The sequence below is a fragment of the Lutra lutra genome, chromosome 18 (genome assembly GCF_902655055.1).
Source record: "Lutra lutra chromosome 18, mLutLut1.2, whole genome shotgun sequence".
NCBI classification, from domain to species: domain Eukaryota; kingdom Metazoa; phylum Chordata; class Mammalia; order Carnivora; family Mustelidae; genus Lutra; species Lutra lutra.
Genome location: NC_062295.1, coordinates 38,445,731 through 38,465,982, shown reverse-complemented (window position 1 = coordinate 38,465,982; position 20,252 = coordinate 38,445,731). Strand labels below are relative to the sequence as shown.

General features: G+C 64.4%; 1 protein-coding gene across 2 annotated transcripts in view; it reads right to left on the bottom strand.

The window, feature by feature from the left end:
* The window catches only part of TTYH3 (tweety family member 3), a 28,930-nt gene extending 9,793 nt beyond the window's left edge, over positions 1-19,137 (bottom strand). The window contains exons 1-9 of one of the 2 annotated variants that reach the window (XM_047713578.1): positions 18,794-19,137; positions 5,145-5,314; positions 4,917-5,028; positions 4,562-4,782; positions 4,270-4,365; positions 3,507-3,579; positions 3,179-3,254; positions 808-863; positions 102-194 (exon numbers count right to left, since the gene is read on the bottom strand). In XM_047713578.1, the coding sequence (XP_047569534.1) occupies positions 102-194; positions 808-863; positions 3,179-3,254; positions 3,507-3,579; positions 4,270-4,365; positions 4,562-4,782; positions 4,917-5,028; positions 5,145-5,314; positions 18,794-18,916 (1,020 nt within the window). In that variant the 5' untranslated portion in view covers positions 18,917-19,137. The remainder of the gene's footprint in view (positions 1-101; positions 195-807; positions 864-3,178; positions 3,255-3,506; positions 3,580-4,269; positions 4,366-4,561; positions 4,783-4,916; positions 5,029-5,144; positions 5,315-18,793) is intronic. The other variant, XM_047713579.1, reaches the window with a different exon arrangement.
* Positions 19,138-20,252: the final 1,115 nt, after the last annotated feature.

The window sequence follows — 20,252 nt, the reverse complement described above, 5'->3', positions numbered from 1 at the left end:
GGGCAATGACAGGCAGTGAAGGGGAGGAGGGGAAGCCTCTGCGAGGAAGGGTGGGGGAGGGGTGGCGGCAGCCGGAGCTGGGGACGTGGCACCCTGCTCACCTTGGTGGCCGGGTACTCCCGGGGGACGGTCTTCAGAAGCTCAGCCACCAGGTCCTGCATCTCCACCAGCGCCTTGTGGCTGCCAGACAGCTTCTGCTCCACAGAGAGGCCTGCTGACTCCGGCAGGGGTAGGGCAGCCCGGCTCCCCTCCCCCAGTCCCACCCACACCCAGGTAAGGCAGTGCCGGGGTCCCGGGGGAGCCCTTAGGGAAGCTGCCCACACACACAGAGGGAGTAAGATCACCAAAAGCAAGGTGACTTCAAAGCAGGGAGCATTTCACGACCCCCCGGGGCCCGCACAATCACGGGCAGTGACAGCCAGAGGGCCAAAGCATTTCCCTCCAGACTCCACTGTGACTCTGGCTCAGGTGTTCCACAGCGGGCCCAGGACCCCTCCCCCGGTGAGACATCCCTGGGCCCCTCCGCACCTGCCCTGCCTGAGGTTGGCTTTGCCCTGCAGGGTGGCCCCGGGGCGACCCAGGAACTGACAGGAATCCCCAGTCCCTGGGGGGCTTTAAGCAGTCCACCCCAAAGGGCTTGCGCCTAGGGCATCAGGGCGCCAACCACGGGGGCAGTTAGCAACGCCAACGTGGCATTCGTCCAGCGGCCCCCTGCCCCCCAGCTCCTGGGGTCCCAGGGTCTCAAGGCCTCTGAGAAGGGCTGAGGGCCGCAGGGCTTCCCAGGGGCGGAAGCAGCGGAGCACTCACCTGCTGGAAGGGGTTGGTGGCCCGGGCCGAGCAGGTAAGGTAGTACTGCAGAATGTCTGCGGACAGAGGTCAAGGCGGTGGTGTGAGGGCGGCCGTGTGCATGAGCCGTGTGCATGCCCGTGTGAGCCCATGTGTGTGCTTATGTGCACCTGTGTGCACCTGCATGGATACTGCGTGCACATGTGTATATGCATTTCTGCACGAGTGTGTGAACAGACACACATGCCCACACATCTGTATGCACACACACACACGTCTGTATGCATGTATGTGTGTGCACGTGTCCATGTGTGCACATGTCTCTGCACACATGCGTGTGCAGGTGTCTGTATGTTGTGCCTGTGTGTACTCAAGCACATGTGTGAGGAGCTGTGGCCTGCAGGGAGCCCAGGGCCAGGGCCCAGACCCTTCTGCTCCAAGCAGGGTCCTTACAGCATGCACATGTGCCCTGTGGGATGCAGCCCTCTTCCTCTTTTCCCTCTGGGGGAGCAGACAGGCACTGGGGGTGGGCAAGGGGTCAGAAGAGACGCAGGGATGCATGGGCTCCTGGCTGGCAGAGGAGGGAACAGAGCCTGGACACGGCTGTCGGGAGGGCCCAGGACTCAGGTGGCCTGTCTACTCCCCATTAAAACATGTGTTGATTCTGTGTCCAACATTTGAAGATGGGATTCACTTACAATTGTGATTTTGGAAACCCCAGGAGGCCCACACCTGGCTGTAGCTGAGGGAGGAGCGGGGAGCCCGTCTGCCTGCCCCACGCCCATAAGGCTCTCAGACCCGCAGACTCAGGGGGCTCAGCGCCTGTCCCTGCAGCAGCGACACTGTGGTTTTGGAGTCCCAGGTGCCTCCCTCCTGGGGCCCTGAGGCCCAGGACAAGAGCAGGTGCACGGGGCTGGCCGCAGCCTGGCCCCCTTCCTGCCCTGCTCCCACCTCGGCCTCTCGGGCCTGGGCTCCCACGCAGCTCACTTTGGCCACTTGTAGAGGGGCCGGCACGCTGGCCTTGGCTCTGTCTGGCCCCGGGAGGGGGGCCCGTGGCTTCCAGGCAGGATCTCACACTCCCTTGAGGCTGCGGGCTGCTCGCACTTGCTAAAGACCTGGGAGTCCTCAGCAGTGAGGACCTGGAAAGGCTGGGGACAGTGGTGGGCACAGCAGGGCCACTCCGCCCCATGGGAGGCAGACAACCCTCCTTCCTGGGGGCTCCTCGGGCTCAGGTGGAACCTGTTCCTCCAACCAGATAAGCCAAAAACCAGCCCCCTGCTCATCCCTGTGGCTTTCTAAGGCAAGGAGGGAAGACGGTCCTCTGAAGGCCAGCATTTTAAGGCCACTTAGAACCCCTGTCCCTGTGGGGACAGTGCCTCCACCCTTCTCTAGAGGAACACGCAGCACCCACAGCAGGGCATACCCACGAGCTCAGCACCTTCCAGCTCTGGCTGCACCTGAGCCCCAGAGCCCCACATGCAGCTGCCTCTTGGGATGGCCAACTGGCATCACACTGTGGTCCCCACCCTCACCCCCAGACCCGCTCCCTGCCCCCACCTCGGTCCACAGCTCCAGTGACCACGGCAGCTCAGGCAGAGAGCAGATCCTTGGTGCCTCCCTCCCTACACCCCACTTCTCCAGGAGCCCTGTCCTGCTGCTTCACAGCACGTCCTCATCCATGCTCCACCCTGCTGGCTCAAGGCACCCAATCTCCTGACTGGAGGAGCGCAACAGCCTCCCTGCCTTCCTGCTTGACCTTGTCGCTCCAGCAGCCCACAGATGCTTTGATAAGGCAATCCAATCTTGGACCATGTCTCTTCTGGGCTTCCCACTCTCCAATGGACCCCCCAGAATTAAGCCCAAATTCCTGTCCTTGACCTGGCCTGCTGGGCTCCCCACCCTTTCCTCTCCCAACTGGTCTATTTTCTGCCTCACAAACATACCAAGTTTGTCTCTGCCTCAGGGCCTTTGCACAAGACACACAGCCTTCTCTTATTCAATTTTAATGCTACCTCTTTGGCAGGCCACGCTGCTACCTGCTCTGAAGTGGCATGTCATCACTTGCCTTGCCCCCCTTGTCACCTGTCCCCACCCTCACCCCACCCCCCATCCCTGGCTCAACACAGCCCCATCCTCAGAAGCCTTGCCCCCCTTGTCACCTGTCCCCACCCTCACCCCACCCCCCATCCCTGGCTCAACACAGCCCCGTCCTCATCCTCAGCACCCCCTGTTCACAGAAGGTGTTCCTGTTCACTTACTAACTTCCTGATCGACGTAGGTCCTGCCTCCCCCGACTGAGGGCCCAGGAGGGAGAGGATGCCTTGGCCTAGCTCAACGGGGTCTCCCTAGCCTGGCTGCTGGGGTCCTGGCTCAGACACGGCTGCAGACTCACCCCCACTCAGCACCGAGTGCTCCTCCACCATCCTGGTCACATAGGTGTCGGGGTCCACACAGAAGTCACTTGAGCCCTGGTGGGGGTACAGGCAAGGAAGATGCTCTGACCAAGCTAGGTCCCCCACCCTTCAGCTCTCACAGATAGAGCCTGCGGCCCATGTCTGCTCTCAGCCCCAGAAGGTAACATGTGAATGTTGTGTGCTCACGGAAAGGTCTCCACTCCTCGTGGAACCTCAGTGTCCCAGGCGAGAGGCATGTGACGTTCCCCACCGCCTTCCCATGCCTAGGCCCAGCAGACCAGGATCACACATACCCCTGCTACTCACCACAGACACGGCCAGCTCCAAGCCCAGTGAGCCCCAGCTGATGACCAGGGCCAGCACCCCCAGGAGGCAGACCCTTGGGGCAAAGAAAGCCAATCAGTATCCCCCAGGCTGGGGTGCCTGCAGGCCAGAGGGCCAGGGCCCCGGGGAACATTGGGGAGTCTCCCCACACAAGGGCTGTGGCTTCTCCCGTGGCCTGGCCTTAGCCAGAGCCACCCAAAGGCCAGGCACAGATGGACTTCTCTTCCACCTGGTGTGGGCTGCGGTGGGGCTCAGAGCTCAGGAAGCAGCTGGTCTTCCTGCTTCCCCCTCCCCCGAGCGGACAACAGGTCTTGGCCTTCACCCGGCTCTCCCTTTCCCCCAAGCACTGTCACCGGCAGCGCCTGGCCCAGGTGGGGGCAGGACACAGCTGTTCAGCTGTCCTGGGGGAAAGGAGGCCAACATCTCACAACTACCCTATGAACGAGCCATCCCCACCTTCGTCTTTGAGATGAGGACACTGAGCATCTGTGTCCGGGGGCCACCCACCCCAGGTGGCCAGCTGAGTAAGCCGCACAGTGGGGATCTGAACCCACAAGGCCTCCAGGCCAAGGACAGAGCCTCCAGTGTGACCTCCTGGTGTCCCCATGAGCTGGTGGGGACCCACCCCTCGGCAGACCTACAGCTACACCCACAGATGGGCGAGGGGGAGGCAAGGTTGATTCAGAAGGTGGTGCTGTGGGCGCTGCCCCCTGCTTCCCACCAGCCCTCAGGCCCACAGACTCACCCAACCAGAATGCCCTTGGAGCTGCGGATGAGGCCCACCAGCACCAGCAGGCAGATGGCCACTTCGAGCAGCAGTAGGCCGAGGTAGCCCAGCCACCTGTGGGCACACAGAGGATATGGGTGGGGCCCAGAGGAGCACCCACGGGCAATTCTGGAACACTGGGGGCTTAGGGGGCTGCCATCAGCTCTTGTAAGAGGTCCTGGGGAACTTGGCCCCTCCTCCCCACCAAACCTCAGACCCCAGGCTCTAGGGGCCAGTTGGGGCAGGGAGCAGAAAAGGCGGCCAGCCGCACCTGTACCAGTCGTAGAGGTCCACCTGCTCCGCCAGCACCTCGAGCGACACGGCGGGGTTCCTCCAGAACGGGATGGCCGCTGTGTAGCCCAGCAGCGTCCCCAGAAGGCCCCGAAGCCGCTGCACTGCACGCAGGGGCTCCGGCCGTGCCGCCAGCTGCCGCTCCAGGCTCTGCAGACTGGGCTCCGCCGAGCGGTTCAGGGCGGCCGCCGTGTCCCACACCTGCGCCGGGCCGGGGGCCGGTGAGCCCGGGCACAGACCCGCTCCCAGCACATGCCCACCCCTGGGGCGCACACGCAGACACAGGGTTCAGGGGCAGGAAGAGAGCCCCCCCTTCCCATCGGACGGCCACTCACGCGGTCCTGGACCCCTGCCACTGTGCGGTTGGCGTGGCGGAGCGAGTAGGTGGCCCGATGGATGCCGTCACTGGTCTCCCCGTTGCCATAGAACCCCACGGCGATGCCGGCGCTGGGACGGGGCGGGGGGGCGGATGAAGGCGCATCGCCTGCAGGCGGGGGGCCCTACCGGGGGGCAGGGGGGGTCCGGCCCCGCCCCCACCTGGCCAGGCCCGGCCCCGCGCTCACCTGCAGACCAGCGTGGCGATGATCACGCACCAGGCGGTGCAGCAGCAGTCGGCATCCAGGTGCTCCTCGCTCTTGCGCCGCCGGCAGCACAGCCAGAAGGAGTAGAAGAGCAGGAAGAGGAGGTCCAGGGCGAGGCAGGCCAGCGCGGTGGCCCCCAGCAGCAGCAGCGCCTGTGGGAGGTGGGCAGGCGGCGCTGGAGGGGCGGGTGCGCGGCCAGCTCTGCCGCACCTCTAACATGCTGCGCGGGGTGCACTGGAACCCAGCCGTCCTCCAGCCCTGGGGGCAGAGGCTCCCACACTTGGGTGCTTGCCTGTGAGCCCCCAGACTCCCGTCCTTAACCCAGCACTAGCCACCAGGACCGGCCCAAGCCACATTCCCAGCGGCCAGGTGAGCATGGCCATGGGGTCCTCCCAGGTCCAGGGCCCCCGAGCCCAAGGCAAGATACGTCTCAACAGGGGTCCCTGACCAAGCCCAGGAAGGAGGTGCCGGGTGGGCAGGGCCAGCACTCCTGATGATGGCCCCGTGGCCACGGAATGCCCCTAATCTCCTGGAGCCCATTTTCTCTTCTGTAAAAAGGGAGGGAATGCTCTCCCCAGAAGAGGCCAGTGGGAGTCTCCAGGCCATGTGCACCATGGAACCAGGCACACAGCAGGGCCCTCCCTCTCGGCATGGACACTGCTCTGGACCTGGCTGCGTTTGTGAGCCCCCGGGCCCTGGGCAGCCAGAAGGGCCCCAAATTCTCCAGCCACATCCAGGAGTCACCAGGGAGGAGGAAGTGCCCCTGCAGCACCCTCCTGTCACCGAGGTCGGTGCCCCCGGTGGGAAGTGGTTGACTTGCTCCAGCAGGGACACCCACTGTGGGCTCAGCCCGGGACTGGGCCTCCACCTGTTGGAGCACATGGCTCTCCCTTTCGCCTGGCCCAGTGTGTCACCTCTGTTCCACTGATAAAGAAACTGGCTTCAGAGAAGTTATGGAGGAAGGACCCAAGTCCCACGTCACGGCCCATCTGGGACCTCTGCCCATGTCCTGTGTTGGGGTGGGGGTGGTGGCCTGATGGAGCTGCAGGCTGGGCCTGACCATGTTCACCTCCTGGGTGGCGGGGGCGGTAAGTACCAGGCAGAAGGTCCAACACACGGAGGCACCCACCCCACGGGGACCATCAGATTTGTGGTGTGGCCACTGCGCCCCCCACAGCTACCCTCACTGGCACCGCCGCAGAGATGCTGGGCCTCAGGGAGACCTGGAAACACCCTCCCTCCCCCATGTCTGAATGCTCAGCAACAGTGGCTGAGGGTGTGTGTGTGTGTGTAACACCCACCTGCCCCTCCCCCACCCACCGCAGGGCCCCCCCCTTAGGAAGAGGCTCAGCCACCTTGGCCCTGGCCCCCAGCAGCTGTCTCCCAGGAGATGGCTGCCAGGCAGCAGAGGCAGGATGGCACTCCCTGCCCTCCCAGGAGCCCACTGGTCCCAGAGGTCTCCCCTGAGGCCCACCGCTCCCGGGCAGCATCCCCCCACAGCTAAGGCGGGGCTCCCCCACTTCCCACCAGACCAGGGCCTGCCCCTCTAGCCATGCTTCAGAGCAACACGGGTGCCCCGGGGGCTGAGGTGCTGTCTGGAGCCACCACGAAGCACGGGGTGGGGAGGACCAGGGTGACACCATGAGGCTGTGGTCACAGGCCACTGCCCTGCCGTGCGGGCTGCCCCACACTGCCATCTGGCCACAAGGGGTGTCAGGGGCTGGTGCCCTCCCTTCCTTCTTCAGGCTGGGGGTGCAGCCGCCCACTGCCCCTGCACTGGCAGGAGGACTGATGGGGGCCCTGAGGCCCCGCTCATGAGCTGGCAGGGGGAGGGGAGCTGGCCTCAGTGCCACCCCATGGGCCCAAGGCTCCTGGAGGGCAGGGGCGCTCACGTCACGGAGGGTACTCCCAGCACCCAGGCCGCAGCCAGGAGCCTCCAGGCCGCAATCAGGGGCGTGGCAGCAGGCCAAGGGCCCGTCACGGAGGGGGCTCGCCTTGCGGGTCCTGGTATCAGGCACTGCCTTCATCCTGCCCAGCCCCGGATGTCAATAAACATCAGAGTGCTTGCAACAGCACCGTCCTACGGGCTCCCCAGGTCTGCCTCACACGCACAGCCTGGACATTGACCCGAGGGCTGTAGGCCCTGCCCACCCGCTCCTCACTGGGCAGAGGCCAAGGGCGGAACACAGCACGGCTCCTGGGGCCATGGCTCGCTCGGGACAACTGCACTTTCCTAGCTCAGGCTGCCTCCCAGTCACCAGTCCTGACACAGCCACCTCTTCTCCACCCTGCCCCTGGGCCCTCCAAGACCACAGCACACCCAGACCCAGCCCCCTTTCGCCGCCCTGCTGACCCTGGCTCCCATGCTTCCCTGTCCCTGCCCTGTGCTCACAGTCCCCCTGAAGGTCACCTTTTCTCCATCAGTTGTCCCTTGGTCCCGGCCCTGCCCCGCCATCATGCCACCTCCTATCCTGCCCGAAACCCCTCGCCCCACGCATGCAGAGAACAGTGGGCATGGAGTAGGTGTTCAAATACGCACATGGACACACGTCCTCCAGAGGATGGGGAGCCGGGGCCAGAGGCCCAGGGCCCCAAGAGCCCACCCACTCCGGCGCTCACTGTCATCAGGACTCCCAGCACTGACGGGCCCAGTCGCTGCCTCAGAGATGTCAGGACCACCCACTCCCATTTGGTAGGCAGGAAAACTGAGGCCAGCCAAGCAGGCCCCTCACACCTGGAGGGAGGCAGGGCTCACAGTGCCTCTGGGAGCCAAGGCAGGTGCCAGCCTGGTAGGTCCTCAGAGGGTACTGCCCGAGGGCTCTGGAGCTGCCAGGCTGGTGGAGGGAGCCGGGGGCGCCACCTGCTGGACACGAGCTGGGCCACGCAAACCAGAGAGAGCAGGCCAGGGTGGTGCACCGGGCCTTGTCTGTGAGTGGACCATGGCCGGGCACCTCCCCGAGCCGGCCTGTCCACGTCCCGCCCTGCGGCCAGGAGTCATGCTTGTACCTTTCCTGGGTCCTCTCCTACCGCTTTGATTTGGTTTGTTTTGTTGTTGTGGGTCTTTTGGGGTTTTCTTTTTTTTAAACCACACACTTGTACTAACTTCGTAATTACAGTGCAGAGCCAGAAATCTGTCAGTAGCTCTTTCCAGCCGAGCGCGGGAAGCCCCGGTCAGAGCCCAGTTCTGCCACGTGAGCATCCCGTGCAGTCTCGCCCGGCCTCTCTCTGCACCCCGTTTTCACCTCTGTGAGTTGATGGGAGTGTTCCCCGGTCCTCTGGGCTATCCTTGGGGAGAAGGCCCCCGGGACCCCGAATTGGGCCCCTCTCGGTCCATGGCATGGTCCCACAGGCCCTGCTGGTGCCCAGTCCCCCAGGAGCCATGACGGATAGGAGGGGAGGGATGTCCTGACTGGCTACCAGGAGGCCCAGAACTACCTGCCTCTAGACAGAGGAGCGAGGGAGGGGGGTTCTGCCCCGCCCCCCCAGCCACCCGAAATCTGAGGCCCACGTGGGGCAGTCCAGCCTGCTGGGAACCAAAGCACCGAGGTTCCAGTGCTGCTCAGCCTGGCTCAAAGACATGACCGTGAGTCAACCTTGTGCCTCAGTTTCCCCACCTATAAAGGAAAGACAGGAACATCACTCTCCTGGCCCGGGACTGTGAGGATAGCAGGAGCTAGTCCCTCGAACATGCAGAACAGCACCTACACAGGGGTCCCCCAGGAAAGGTCAGGGTCCTGAGGGCGGCTGCTCCCAGGGCCAGCTCTGCCACCGTGCAGCCCCGTGGGCTAGGGGCAGAGAGAGGGCATCCTGCCTGCTGGGGGGGCTGGTCCAGGGCCACTCAAGGACAGGCTGAGCATGCCCACATCTATACCCACACATGCGTGTCCACACTCACATGCACACATCTACACCCATGTGTACCCAGACGTTCACACCCGTATTCACACTCACACATGCACGCGAAGGTGTCACCCGTGATCTCCCCAGCAGGGGCACAAACAGCAGCCTGTGGCTGGAGCTCCTGGGGATGGGGGGGGGGTCCCAAGAACCTGGGTGTTGTGACACCTGCTGGGATTGGGAAGTGGAGAAGGCCCCCTCACTCACGGCCACCTGGCTGGGGGGCATAACCGCCATGGCCACGGGAGCGGAGGATGCTCCCACCCCAGCCCAGCCTTACGGAGCCAGTCAAGGACCAGGGACTCGGGGAGGACCACTGCCAGGGAGCCCCGGGCCAGGCTTGATGGGGGTCAACTCTGGGGCTCAGAGCTGGGTACCAAGGAGGTAAGTTACTTTCCAGAGGCTTCCTTGAAGGCAATGACAGGCAGAAGCCCAGGTGCCCCATCACCCCCACATACCCCTGGAACCCTGCCCACTGGGAGCTAGGCGTCCACCTTGTCCCCTACTGGTCTGCCTCCCCAGCTCCAAGAAGCCCCCCTACTAGGAGAACGGGGTCTGTCTGCATAAACCTTCCCCGGGGGATGCTGGAAAGGCCTCACTGAGCTCATCAATCTAGCAGAGGCAGTGCCCACTCGCACTTGGCCCTGGCCTCCAGCTCTATACCCCAAGGTCTGACAGGACAGTGGCTCTGGGGCCTGGGCCACCACGAATTCCCTCTGCACCCAGGGAAGGTGCTGGCACCTCCGGTTCACAGGTGTGGCTTGGGGGCGCAGTGGTGGTGGGGGGTCTAGCCCATCTAGCAAAGCTGAAGAGCCCGTCGCCGTCTGGGTGCACGAGCTGGGCACAAGGGCACCCAGCGTGACCTGTGCCCGTCTCCTCTTCTGCTGGTGTTGCCGTGGCAGCCCCGCCTCCCCTGGCCAGGAGCCGGCGTCCCCTTCACTTCCCCTGGGCCCATTCAGAAAGAGAATGGGAAATGTCTGATCAGCATCTGGGCTCTGACCAAATGGAATTTTCCGTCTGTGATGGAAGTGATGTCAGCACTCGGTCAGGCGAGGCGAGATGCTCGGGCCCGTGTCCCGACCGCTGGCCACAGCGCTGGCGGCCAGCCCTCCGCAGCACTAAGCACACACTGGGCTCTGTGAGGGTGCTCGCATGGGGACTCGGTGTAGCCCTCCCGCCCCCCTCCCCCCAGCCCTCCAGCTCATTTCTCAGCCCTGGGCCACCCCCTCCTCCCAAGGCCCCTGCAGTCCCCACCGGAGCACAACCCCCTGCCCCGGCCTGTGGCCAGACACTCTCCTGCAAGCCCCATGGCCCCCCAAAGCCCCCCTCCACTCTGGAAACACCCCAGGAGCCAGAGCTCAGGGTTAAGAGCCACCCCTGGCCCAGCTCTGAGGCCTGGGGCCCAAGACCCCAGACTTGGCGGGGGAGCCAAGGACAAGAAGGGGCCCAGGGAAGCAGCTGTGTTCCGAGTGAGCCTAAGCTGGTTCCCTGCCCGGGGTGGGGGACCCCTGGCTCAGCCCCAGGCTTGCTGGCAGGCAGGGTGCTGGGGGTCCCAAGCTGGGGAGGGTCCACAGCGTGCCACCAAACCTTCCTAGAGCTTTGCAGCAGGCAGGAGGCTTGGCCCCATCCACGGACAGAGACCACAGCATCAGGGGCTCCAGGCTGGGAGCCCATCCCTTCGACACCCCACCACTGGCCTGGACACCGCATGTTGGCTCCGTAGCACAATGGATAGTGCACTGGAATTCTTCTGGACATGGCATGTTGGTGCCTGGGCATCTGCACCCCGCCCCTGCACAATACTAGGCCCAGCTTCAGGGCAGGCTGCTCCGATGTGCCTGAGGCCACCAGGCCACGAGAGCCACGCAGGACCCCAGCTGCGGCCGCGAGTGTGCCTGCGTGGGAGCGCGCCACACGTGGTCCACACGTCGGAACCCCCAGCAGACTGCTTCCCCACACACCCCTCTCTCTGGAGAGGATCCTCTGTGCCTGAGGTCCCCCCTACTGCCCATGGCATGAGAGGGGCCAGCAAGGCCCTGAAGCCCGTGGAGGTGGGGGCCCCTGCAGGAGGCCATGGCTGGCAGGGCTGCCACTCGGCTTGCCCCCACCCCTCCCTGCACCAGCCCTCCCTTCAAGAGGGCTCCTCCAGCAGTAAAGGGCAAGGCTCCAAAGACCAGGCAAGTCTACATTCCTCCAGGGCCCCGGGACCCCACTGCCCCACACCCCAACATCCTCCTGTTGGCCGCCTGTCTCCCTGGAGTGGGGAGGCCCTCAGCCCAGGGCCAGCCTGAGACCGAGACACATCAGCACGGGCAGTGTCCGGATTCAGCCCCAGGCCCGAAACGGGGATACAGGGCATAACAGACACAGCCCCTGTGGGGCACGCAGCTCCCGGGACCCCGGCATACAGGCTGTGCACTGTCTCAGAGGCCATGGGAGCCAGGCAGACAACCCTGGGGGGGGGGGGGGGCAAAAACAGGTGTCTGAGAGCGCCAGCAGGGCACCATGGAGGAAGGGTGTGCTCCCAGAGGGGGGCGGCCTGGGCATTGGCCCGGCATGAGACCCAGGCTGCACGCCTGGGTTCCGAAGGGCTCTGGTGGCCAGAGTGGGGGCAGGCAGGTGTGTGTGGGGGAGGGCAGCGGACCCTTCCACTGCTCTCCAGCAGGGCGCATCCTACCCCAGCCCCAGAGCGGCCAAGGGCCTTTCTCCAGAGGAAGAGACCAGGTTAGGGTATCCAGGAGGCTGGCGGGATCCCAAACCCCAAGGCATCATCTAGGAATCCACATGTGGCTCGGCTGGAGCCCTGGCCCAGGCTGGACTGCTGCCCTAGCTCCTGGGTCTGGGATCCCTTGCCAGGAAGGGCTCCCACTGCACACGGCTGCCCGCTCCCCTAGGGCTGGCTCTTTGCCTCAGCACCCACTGTCGCCCAGCCGCGCACATACCCTCGCTGGTCCCTAGACCACGTGGGGAGGGGGCGGCACCCCCCTCCCGAGGCCAGGGGCCCGAGGCCAGAAGGGATGCCGGAGGCCCATTCATGTAAGTGGCACAGGAAGCAGGGTCTGGGCCCACAGAGGCCTGGTGAGGAAGGCTCCAGAAAAGGCGCCCCTCACCTCCCGGGCCAGGCCATGGAGTGGAGCTGGGCGCCGGGCTGGCTGTTCGGCCCGCAGCCCCCCACCCCTCTAACACACTTGGCTGTGGCTCCCGGATGCCGGCAAGAAATCAAAAACAGATTTTCCAGGGAGCTGGACTTGGGTTTCCCGAATTCCATGACGGTGAGCTCGTGGCCATCCCAGAGAACACACAGCCAGCGGCCAGCCAAGAAGGAGCCCAGAAGGGGCCCAGCTGTCCGCCCAATTCCCCTCACGCTGAGGTCTGAGATTCAGAGCGCCAGGTCGCACATGGACGTGTAGCAGCTGAGCCCTGATGTCCCCACGGGGTACACATCACACTTGCCCTTATCCTCCGGGAACCATGGGGACAGAGGCGTAGCAAGGCCAGAGGTGGGCAGAAGGCCCGGAGAGGGCTGCTGGCGGGTCATCCCCCAACCCAGCCCCTGCCTGCCGCCCTCCAGGTGTGGGGGGCCAGCCTGCTCTCCTGCTGCCCGTGCGACACGGGCTCACGGCAGGAATGGTCACAGGGGCTGCCCTCCCCACGGCAAGGGTGTCTGTTTTGGTCCCGGTGCTCTCACACATTTCCCAGCACGACACCCAGAAAAGCCCTCTGCTCTCCAGGCCTGTTTGCAAGCGCCTCACCCCTGGCCAGCCCTAGAGACCCAGGCCACAAGCCTCAGTATAGCCCGGGGCCACCAGACGGGCCTGGTCCCAGGACACACATCGACCAAGGAGATGTGGTTCAGGGGGTGCAGCCTCCTGTGAGGACCCCGGCCTCAGCCAGCTTCCTCTGGGGAAGGGGCCCGCTAGGGGCCTGCTAGCTGAGGCCCAAGGGCGGCCCCCATGTGCAGGCCCGTGTGTGCACATGAGCCCATCTGGACACCTAACAACAGTGGAAAGGGAGTCTCACGAGGGGTCCCGTACAACCCCTCCCCCACAACCCGCCCTGTCACCTGTCACCTGCAGACCCTGGCCTAGCCTGGGCCCTCTGCCTGCTCCCGCTCCTGGGGGCACTCCCCTCACCCAGGCGCCTTCTCTGAGGCCCTCCTCCTGCCCCTGATATTAGCCTGGAGCCCTGGCCTTGACCCAGGCCCACTGAAGCCCTCCCAGCCTATCCACAGTGTGAGGCAAGCTTGCTGCCTGGGCTCATGTCTCCTGTGCTATGGACACCACTCCCCCCGACCCCAGGCCCCAGGCCCCCGGGCAGACGGCAGACCCGATTTGGGAGGCATGAGCCATCCCATGTCTGGCGGAGACTCCAGGGTGGACTCAGCATTTGTGGGCCCCTCCTTAGGACCTTAGATCAGGGATGGAGGCCCCCACCACCGGGTGGTCACATGTCCCAATGCCGGGGGGTCACATGGGGGCACTTCCCATATCTGGGACCCAGTCCCTGGGCTGCAGATTCGGTTCCTCTTCTCCAGGCAAAGACTCAGCAGAGCTGCTGGTGGAGGAGGGGCCCGCTCCCAACACCTGCTGCGCTCCCCAGAAACAGCCCTGCCAGGGGACCCAGGGAGTCTCTGCATGGGGGCCGTGTCCACGGAAAGCAGGCCGGACAGCAGCCTGCACACATCTCCCAGCCCACCGATGCTGGCTGGCCAGCGGCCACAACTCTGCTTCCACAGAGGCCACAACGACCCCCCAAGGGCCACTGTGGGGCCGCCCCGAGGAACACTTAGAGAAAAGACAGCAGGGGCCCCTCTGGGGGAGCGGCCATGGCCTGGGCTAAGAGCCACAGTGCAGCCTGACTGAAGCCTGTCCGAGCCCCTGCCTAGGGCCAGCAGCTGACGTCCCTCCCTGCACGTCCCCTGCACAGACCAGTACGGTGCTGGCAACATGGCTTCCCAGCACGTCCCCAGACCCTTGGAAACCAGGAGCCACCAAAGGCAGAAGGATGGGGCCCAACGAGGCGGACCCCACACCAATGCCAAGTGGGGGATGAGCCAAGTTTCCCAGGACACCCGCCACCCACACACCGCCACCCAGGTGGAGACCTGGGACTTGGCTGCAGAGGTCACCAAAGGCCGTGCCCTGCCTCCCCCCCAACACCACCAAAAAGGAAACAGCCAGGCTATCTGTTCTGGCAGGGGCTACCCTGTCCCCTCACCACTGCATCCCCAACGGCCAGCCCCTCAGTGCTGTCCATGCACAGGGTGTTCTAGAAGCTTCTGCCCTCTCCTCAGTGAGGTCCGTCCCATTTGGTGTGTCTCTGTCGCTTGCAGCCTCAGCGCCCTGACAGTGACCACAGGACGCTGGCCAAGCATTAAGAACCAAGGGCCAACAATAAGGCCTAAGAGGTGGTGACAGCAAGGGCACACGGAGTGACTGTGGTTTAAGTGACACGCACCGGACAGGTAGACTTGCACGGACCGAATCCAGCCAGAGGGGCTTTCTGGTGTTTCCTCATGCTTTTTCCTATTTCCCAAACATTCCATGAGTGTTTAATGCTTTTGTAAATGAGAAGACAGGCGACACACGCTTTTCGGGACCTCCAGATCAGTGAGGAGGGTGAGAACGGGGCAGCCCACCCACAGCCTGCAGCCAGGTACGCACCTCACCTTGCCCGAGTCTCAGCTTTTGACCAAGATCCTGTGGTCTTAGCTAGGAGACCGCTGGCCCTGGCAGTCATACAACCCAGAGCTCAAAAATGCCCTCTAAGCAGCGCCCCCGATCTGGGTTCGCACACTTCCGGGCACAGAGTGCGCACTCACTCCCTCCGGAGGCAGGACATTCAGGCTCCCTTATTTGGGCCTGAGGCTCAGGCTCCTCTCTGCTCCAGGGCCTTTGCATGTGCTCTTCCTGGTGCCAGGAACCGTTTTCCCCAAGGACTCTACATGGCTACTTCAGTCTTATCTTTAGGGTCTCAATGGAAACATCCCAGCACTCCGGGTTCTAACAGGAACCCACGTGCTGAGTCCTACGTGCTTAGCAAACATGAGGGGATTGCTACCATATGACCTGGACGGGGAGCCAGTGTGCCCACTTATGCCAGGCTCCCAGGCAAGTCCCAGCCTTCTGGGTGTTCGCAGCCTGACTGATACCCTCCACAGCAGGCCAGGTAGCACCTCCTCCAAGAAGCCTTCCCTGACCACTGGGCTCCTGCAGACCTTGTCCTGACACTTCCAGCCCCTCACAGCTTCCAGCCTACCCCCACCAACCCTGAACTGGCAGAGCAAGGGGGAGTCGGGAGGGCTGGTGGGGACTGATGGTGGGGACTGATGGTGGTGGGGCAGACTCCTTGACGGAAGGGAAGCCCAGACAGATGGCTGGTTGCACCCAAGGTCACATAAATGGAAAGCCACAGAGCTAGGGCCCAGGCCCCCACTCTCCAGCTGGAAGAGAAGGCTCTGGGACCCCTGCCCAAAGCCAGGACAGGCCCTACCATCACCACAGAGCAGGCTGGCCGCAGGCCACATAAGGCCCCCAGACATGGGGCCCAGCTGGCTCCGCTTGGCCGTGCAGCCACCCGGGGGTCTCCTCCTTCCTCTGGGCCTGCAATCTTCCCTGCTGCCCACCCCCACAAATGAGAGTATGCACCCATTGAGCTGTCCCTGGTGCAAGGAGCTCTAGGCCCAGCCCCAGGGGCACCAGACCAACAGCCCCTCCTGGAAGGCAGCAGAGGGTGGGGTAGCACTGAGCAAACTCCAGAAGCTTCTCTGCTTCCTTCCAGTACCTGCCTACCCACAGATCCCATCAGCCCCCACAGAAACCATGGTGCACCCTCCCTGTAATCTGTCCATTCAGCAAACATCACGGGCCCCCAAGAGGTGGATGTAAAAGGCTCCCCTCCTCATGGGAGCCTGAGACTTTCAGCCCCAAGAGAAATGCCATCCTTGCTCCTGCTGAGGCTCCAAAGTGCCCAGTGTAGGATCAGCCAGTGCTCTGGGGGCCCCCCCATAGGCTCCTAACCCCTGCAGGGGGCCAGCAGAGGGGGACCCAGGAGGTCCCCCACCCTCCCAGGATTGACTCTGGTTCCTACCACCTAATCATTATGGGATTCTCAGCCAATCCCTTCTCCGAGCCTCAGTTTGCTAATCTGTACGATGGAGACAACCATTTTCATCTCCCAGGCTTGGAAGAGATAGAGCTAGTGAGAGACAGCCCCACACAGGTTCCCAAACCAAAGCCTAGCTCATGGGGTTTTCCAGTGGGTTTTACCAGGGCTCCCAGCAGTGCATGCTGGGGGCAGGAAATAGCGAAGAAGGGCCAAGGCTGGTCTCCTCATGCCACACACACCCTCTCTTCCCTGAACCCAGGCCCCACTTTTCCCGAGTAGTCCAGAAGGCAGAAGACCTCCTCCCTAGCTGGACCCAGCCCACACGGGGGTGTGGGGGGCTGCCAGACCCTTCAGCCCAGGTGAGGGCTGGCCTAACAGGCTCCCAGGCCGGGGGGGGGGGGTCCCTGGGTTAGGAGGATGAGGGCTCCCCCACCCACCAGCAAGAAATGGGATGGGAACAGCTGCCCCCCTCCATCCCAGTGAGGAACACTCCAAGGGAGGCACAAAGAGGCTCCAGGCCATGGCCCCCACTGACCCACTGCCCAGCCACCCAGGAAAGTAGCTCTGTCTGTTGCAACCAAAAATGGAGCCGGAGCACGGGGCCCTTGCATCCCCCACTGTGACCCCACAAAATCTGCCAGCCCAGATTTCAGGGTGTGACAATGAAGGATCGGAGAGGTCAAGCGCTTGCCCCAAAGCACCAGCACGGGAGGCAGGGGCAGGATGTATGTCCGGGCCTGGCTCACGCTACAGCCCCCAGCCAGGAGCAGAGGCGGCAGGGGATGGAGACGGGCTGGTTTCCACGCCGTGAATTATTCAGTGGCTAATTCGGCTCCACAGAGAGGAGGCAGGAGAGTGAGTCAGAGCCCTCCCACAGCGGAGGAGGGAACAGTGCTCACAGAAGCTGAGGGCAGACATCAGGGACCTCTCAGGGGCACAGGGCCCTGCAGGGAGTCAGGCTGAGCTGCGGGGGCCCACCACCATTCTGGAGGCTCCCACAGGCTGGAGGCATCGGCCCCTCACTCACTCCCCACAACGTGTCCCAGGATCTCCAGAGGGCAGGAGGGGCTCCAGCTGGTCCAACCGAGGGGGCAGGCAGCACAGCAAGCCTCAGGCCAGCAGGCCAGCTCTGTGTGGGTCCCAGATACCCCAGGTGGCCCCAGTGGCAGCCCCAGAACCTCCCAACTAATAACCGGCGGAGAACTTCCACCAGCACAGACCCTGGCCTGCAGGAGCCAGGGGCCGGACATGGCAGAGCCAGGACATATGGGAGGCCCCAGGGAGCACAGAAGGGTGCTGCTCCCACACCGGTCCGTACCCCAGGGCTGGGCTCCTAGGACGTGGGCGTCGAGTTTTCTAAAAATCTTGCCATCTCTGGGCATGCCTGGGCCAATCCCTGGCCCCCTTTCTAGTCTGCTTGGAAACAGATCAGCAGGGCTGGGGGAGCAGGCCTCAGGTGAGCACTGAGGCTGGGAGTGCTGGGTTCCCATGGTGTCCTCACTCTCTGCTTCCGGTTCTTGCTCTCTAGATAAGGGCAACCAGGGAACACAGAGTTCTACATAGGTGAGGTGTGATCACGTCCACGGAATCCTGGATTCCCAGGCCATCTCCACCAGCAAGGCCATTCCACTCCACCCGGGGCTCTGCAACGACCCCTGGAGAGAAAGAACCCCAGGGGTGTTCTGGGTGACCAGGCATCCCAGTCATGGGGCTTCTGGAATCTGGATCCCCAGGCAGGAAGGAAATGCCCACAGCCTGGTCCCCTGCCCTGCACTCAAATGACAGCAGCTCAGTGCGGGGGGTGGTGCTTGGGCTCGGCATGACCCCAGGCCTAGGGTTCTACTGGGAGAACCTGGCCCCTTGGGCAGAAGGCTGCAAAGGCTCCCACCGCCCCTTTACAGCCTCCCAGAAGGAGGCCCATCTTGAGTGCCTGTGGTCGGGCCTCCCATCCCCAGGGGCTCCTGGCAGCCACGACTCCAGCCAGTCCAGGTGTCACCAGAGCACACACTGCACCCAGCAGGGAGTCATTGCCCACCTGAGAGGGCTGGCATCTGCCCAGCTCACTCACCCACCAAAATCTTGGCAGGGAGTGGGATTCCCCAGCCCGGGGCGGGGGGAGCAAGGAATCCCCTCCTGGCTGCACCCAGTACTCTGAGGTATCAGCTTGGTCTCAGAGCCCTGGACTCCTCTGGGTTGGGGGCTCTGCAGGGCCCCAGGTCAGGGCTGCCCCAGGTGATGGGCAGGGGCCTGGGCTGGAGCTGACAGCTGGCAGAGGGGGCTTCACAGAGGGAAGCAAGGAGGCTCCACATGACCCCAGAAGGGAGGGCCTAAGTAACACCAGAGGAGAAGGCTAGAATCTGCAGGAGGGCCATGGACCCTCCATGCAGGATGGGGGTCTTTAGACGCTCACAGAGGGGAGCCCCAGGACGCAGGAGGCGACCCTGTAGAAGAAAGGGGCTCTGACTCACGAGAAGGCGGAGGCCGTGACCCTCCAGGAGGACAGGGGGGACGGCGACCCTCGGAGAGGAGGACCCCCCCAGACCCTCGACTGCGGGGGGTGGGGGGTTGGGAGTCTTCAGACCTTCGAACGGAGGGGCCCTGACCCCCGACCCGGGGGGCCGCGTCACCTGCTGGTAGTCGGTGTCCTCGGGCCGGAACTGGCTGCTGGTGGTCTCCCAGCGCAGGTCGAAGTGGGGTAGCCGGTGCAGGAGGTTCACCCACCAGGGCGCCGCGTAGCTGACCCCGGCCATGGCGGGCTGGCCGCCTCGGGCGCGTGCCGCCGCGCGGCTCCTTCGCTGGCCCGGGGGCGAGGGGTTCAGGGGTCCGCCAACCCCCGCCTGGCCGCCCGCATCGCCCTCGCGCTCCTGGGCCCGGCCCGGCCCGGCTCGGCCCGGCTCGGCTGCGCTCGGTTCCGCTCGGCCGCCCGTGCCCGCCGCCTCTTTGTTCGCCGCCGCCGCTGCCGCCGCCGCCGCCGCCGCCGCCGCCTCCGCGCGCCCCCGCCCGCCGCCTGCCGCCCCGCCCCCGCGCTGCCATTGGCCCGCCGCCCGGCGGCCCCGCCCCGAAATCTCGCCCCGCCCCCCACCACCATTGGCCCGCGGCCCGCCGGCGCTGCCCTCTGTCCGCCCGCCCTCTCCCCGCTGGCTCCGCCCCTCAGCGCGTGCCCGCCCGCCTGCCCCGCCCCCGTACCGCCATTGGCTCGCTGGACCAGGCTCCGCCTACCAGGGCCCCTCCCCGGGGCCGAGGGGCGCCTGGCGGGGAAGGCGGGGTGGGAACTAGGACGCTGTCCCTCCACCCGCAGATGGGGTTGGGCTCTGGGACCCTGGCGGCAGATCCACTCGCCCGGACGCGCTCCCCCGGGCGCTTGTTCGTTGGCTCGACCACTGCACGTTCCGTGAACTTCTGCGGGGGTCGGCGTGGAGGGGCCTGGGCGGCCTCCCGCGCACTCAGCCTGTGCAGCCCGCAGGCCTGTCAAATATTGGTGGTCTGGACTCCCAGCCGGCCTTGGTCGTCCACGGCTGTGTGATCTGGAACAAGTTAAGATGCTCTCTGTTCCTCAGTGCCCTTGTCTGTGAAAGGGAAGTACAATGAGTGTAAGGGCTCAGGACATCGAAGTGTGGCCGAGGAGTGTGTAAGCGGACCGGCGGGTGGATCCAGTTCCGGCCTGGCCACCCCTTTGGGGAAGGGCGTGTCTTCTGTTAAAACCCAAGAGAAACGCAGTGCTCTGTCCTGGCCTCCTTGAGCCTGGAAGTTAAGGCAGCATCCCGGGAGGGCCCAGCATGGACTTTGGAGCCGCAGAGTCACACTTCCTAATAAGCAGCGTCATGCTTACTAAAAGTCGAGTTGGGAGCCCCAAGACAGAGGAATCTGGAAATGCTCTGTGTGCATGGCCGTGGCTCGCTCTCTCTCTGCACCCCAGGGCAGTGGGTGCATATCCTCTTGGCTCTGGTTTGTCACCACCCGGCAGCATTGTGTCTGGACCTCTTGCCTTCTGAGAAACAGGTCCCTCCCTACACCTGGGACTTTGCCACCTGCACACTCTGGCTCAGCCAGCTCTGTGGGCAGACAGGCCCCTTCTGGCAGGCTGGG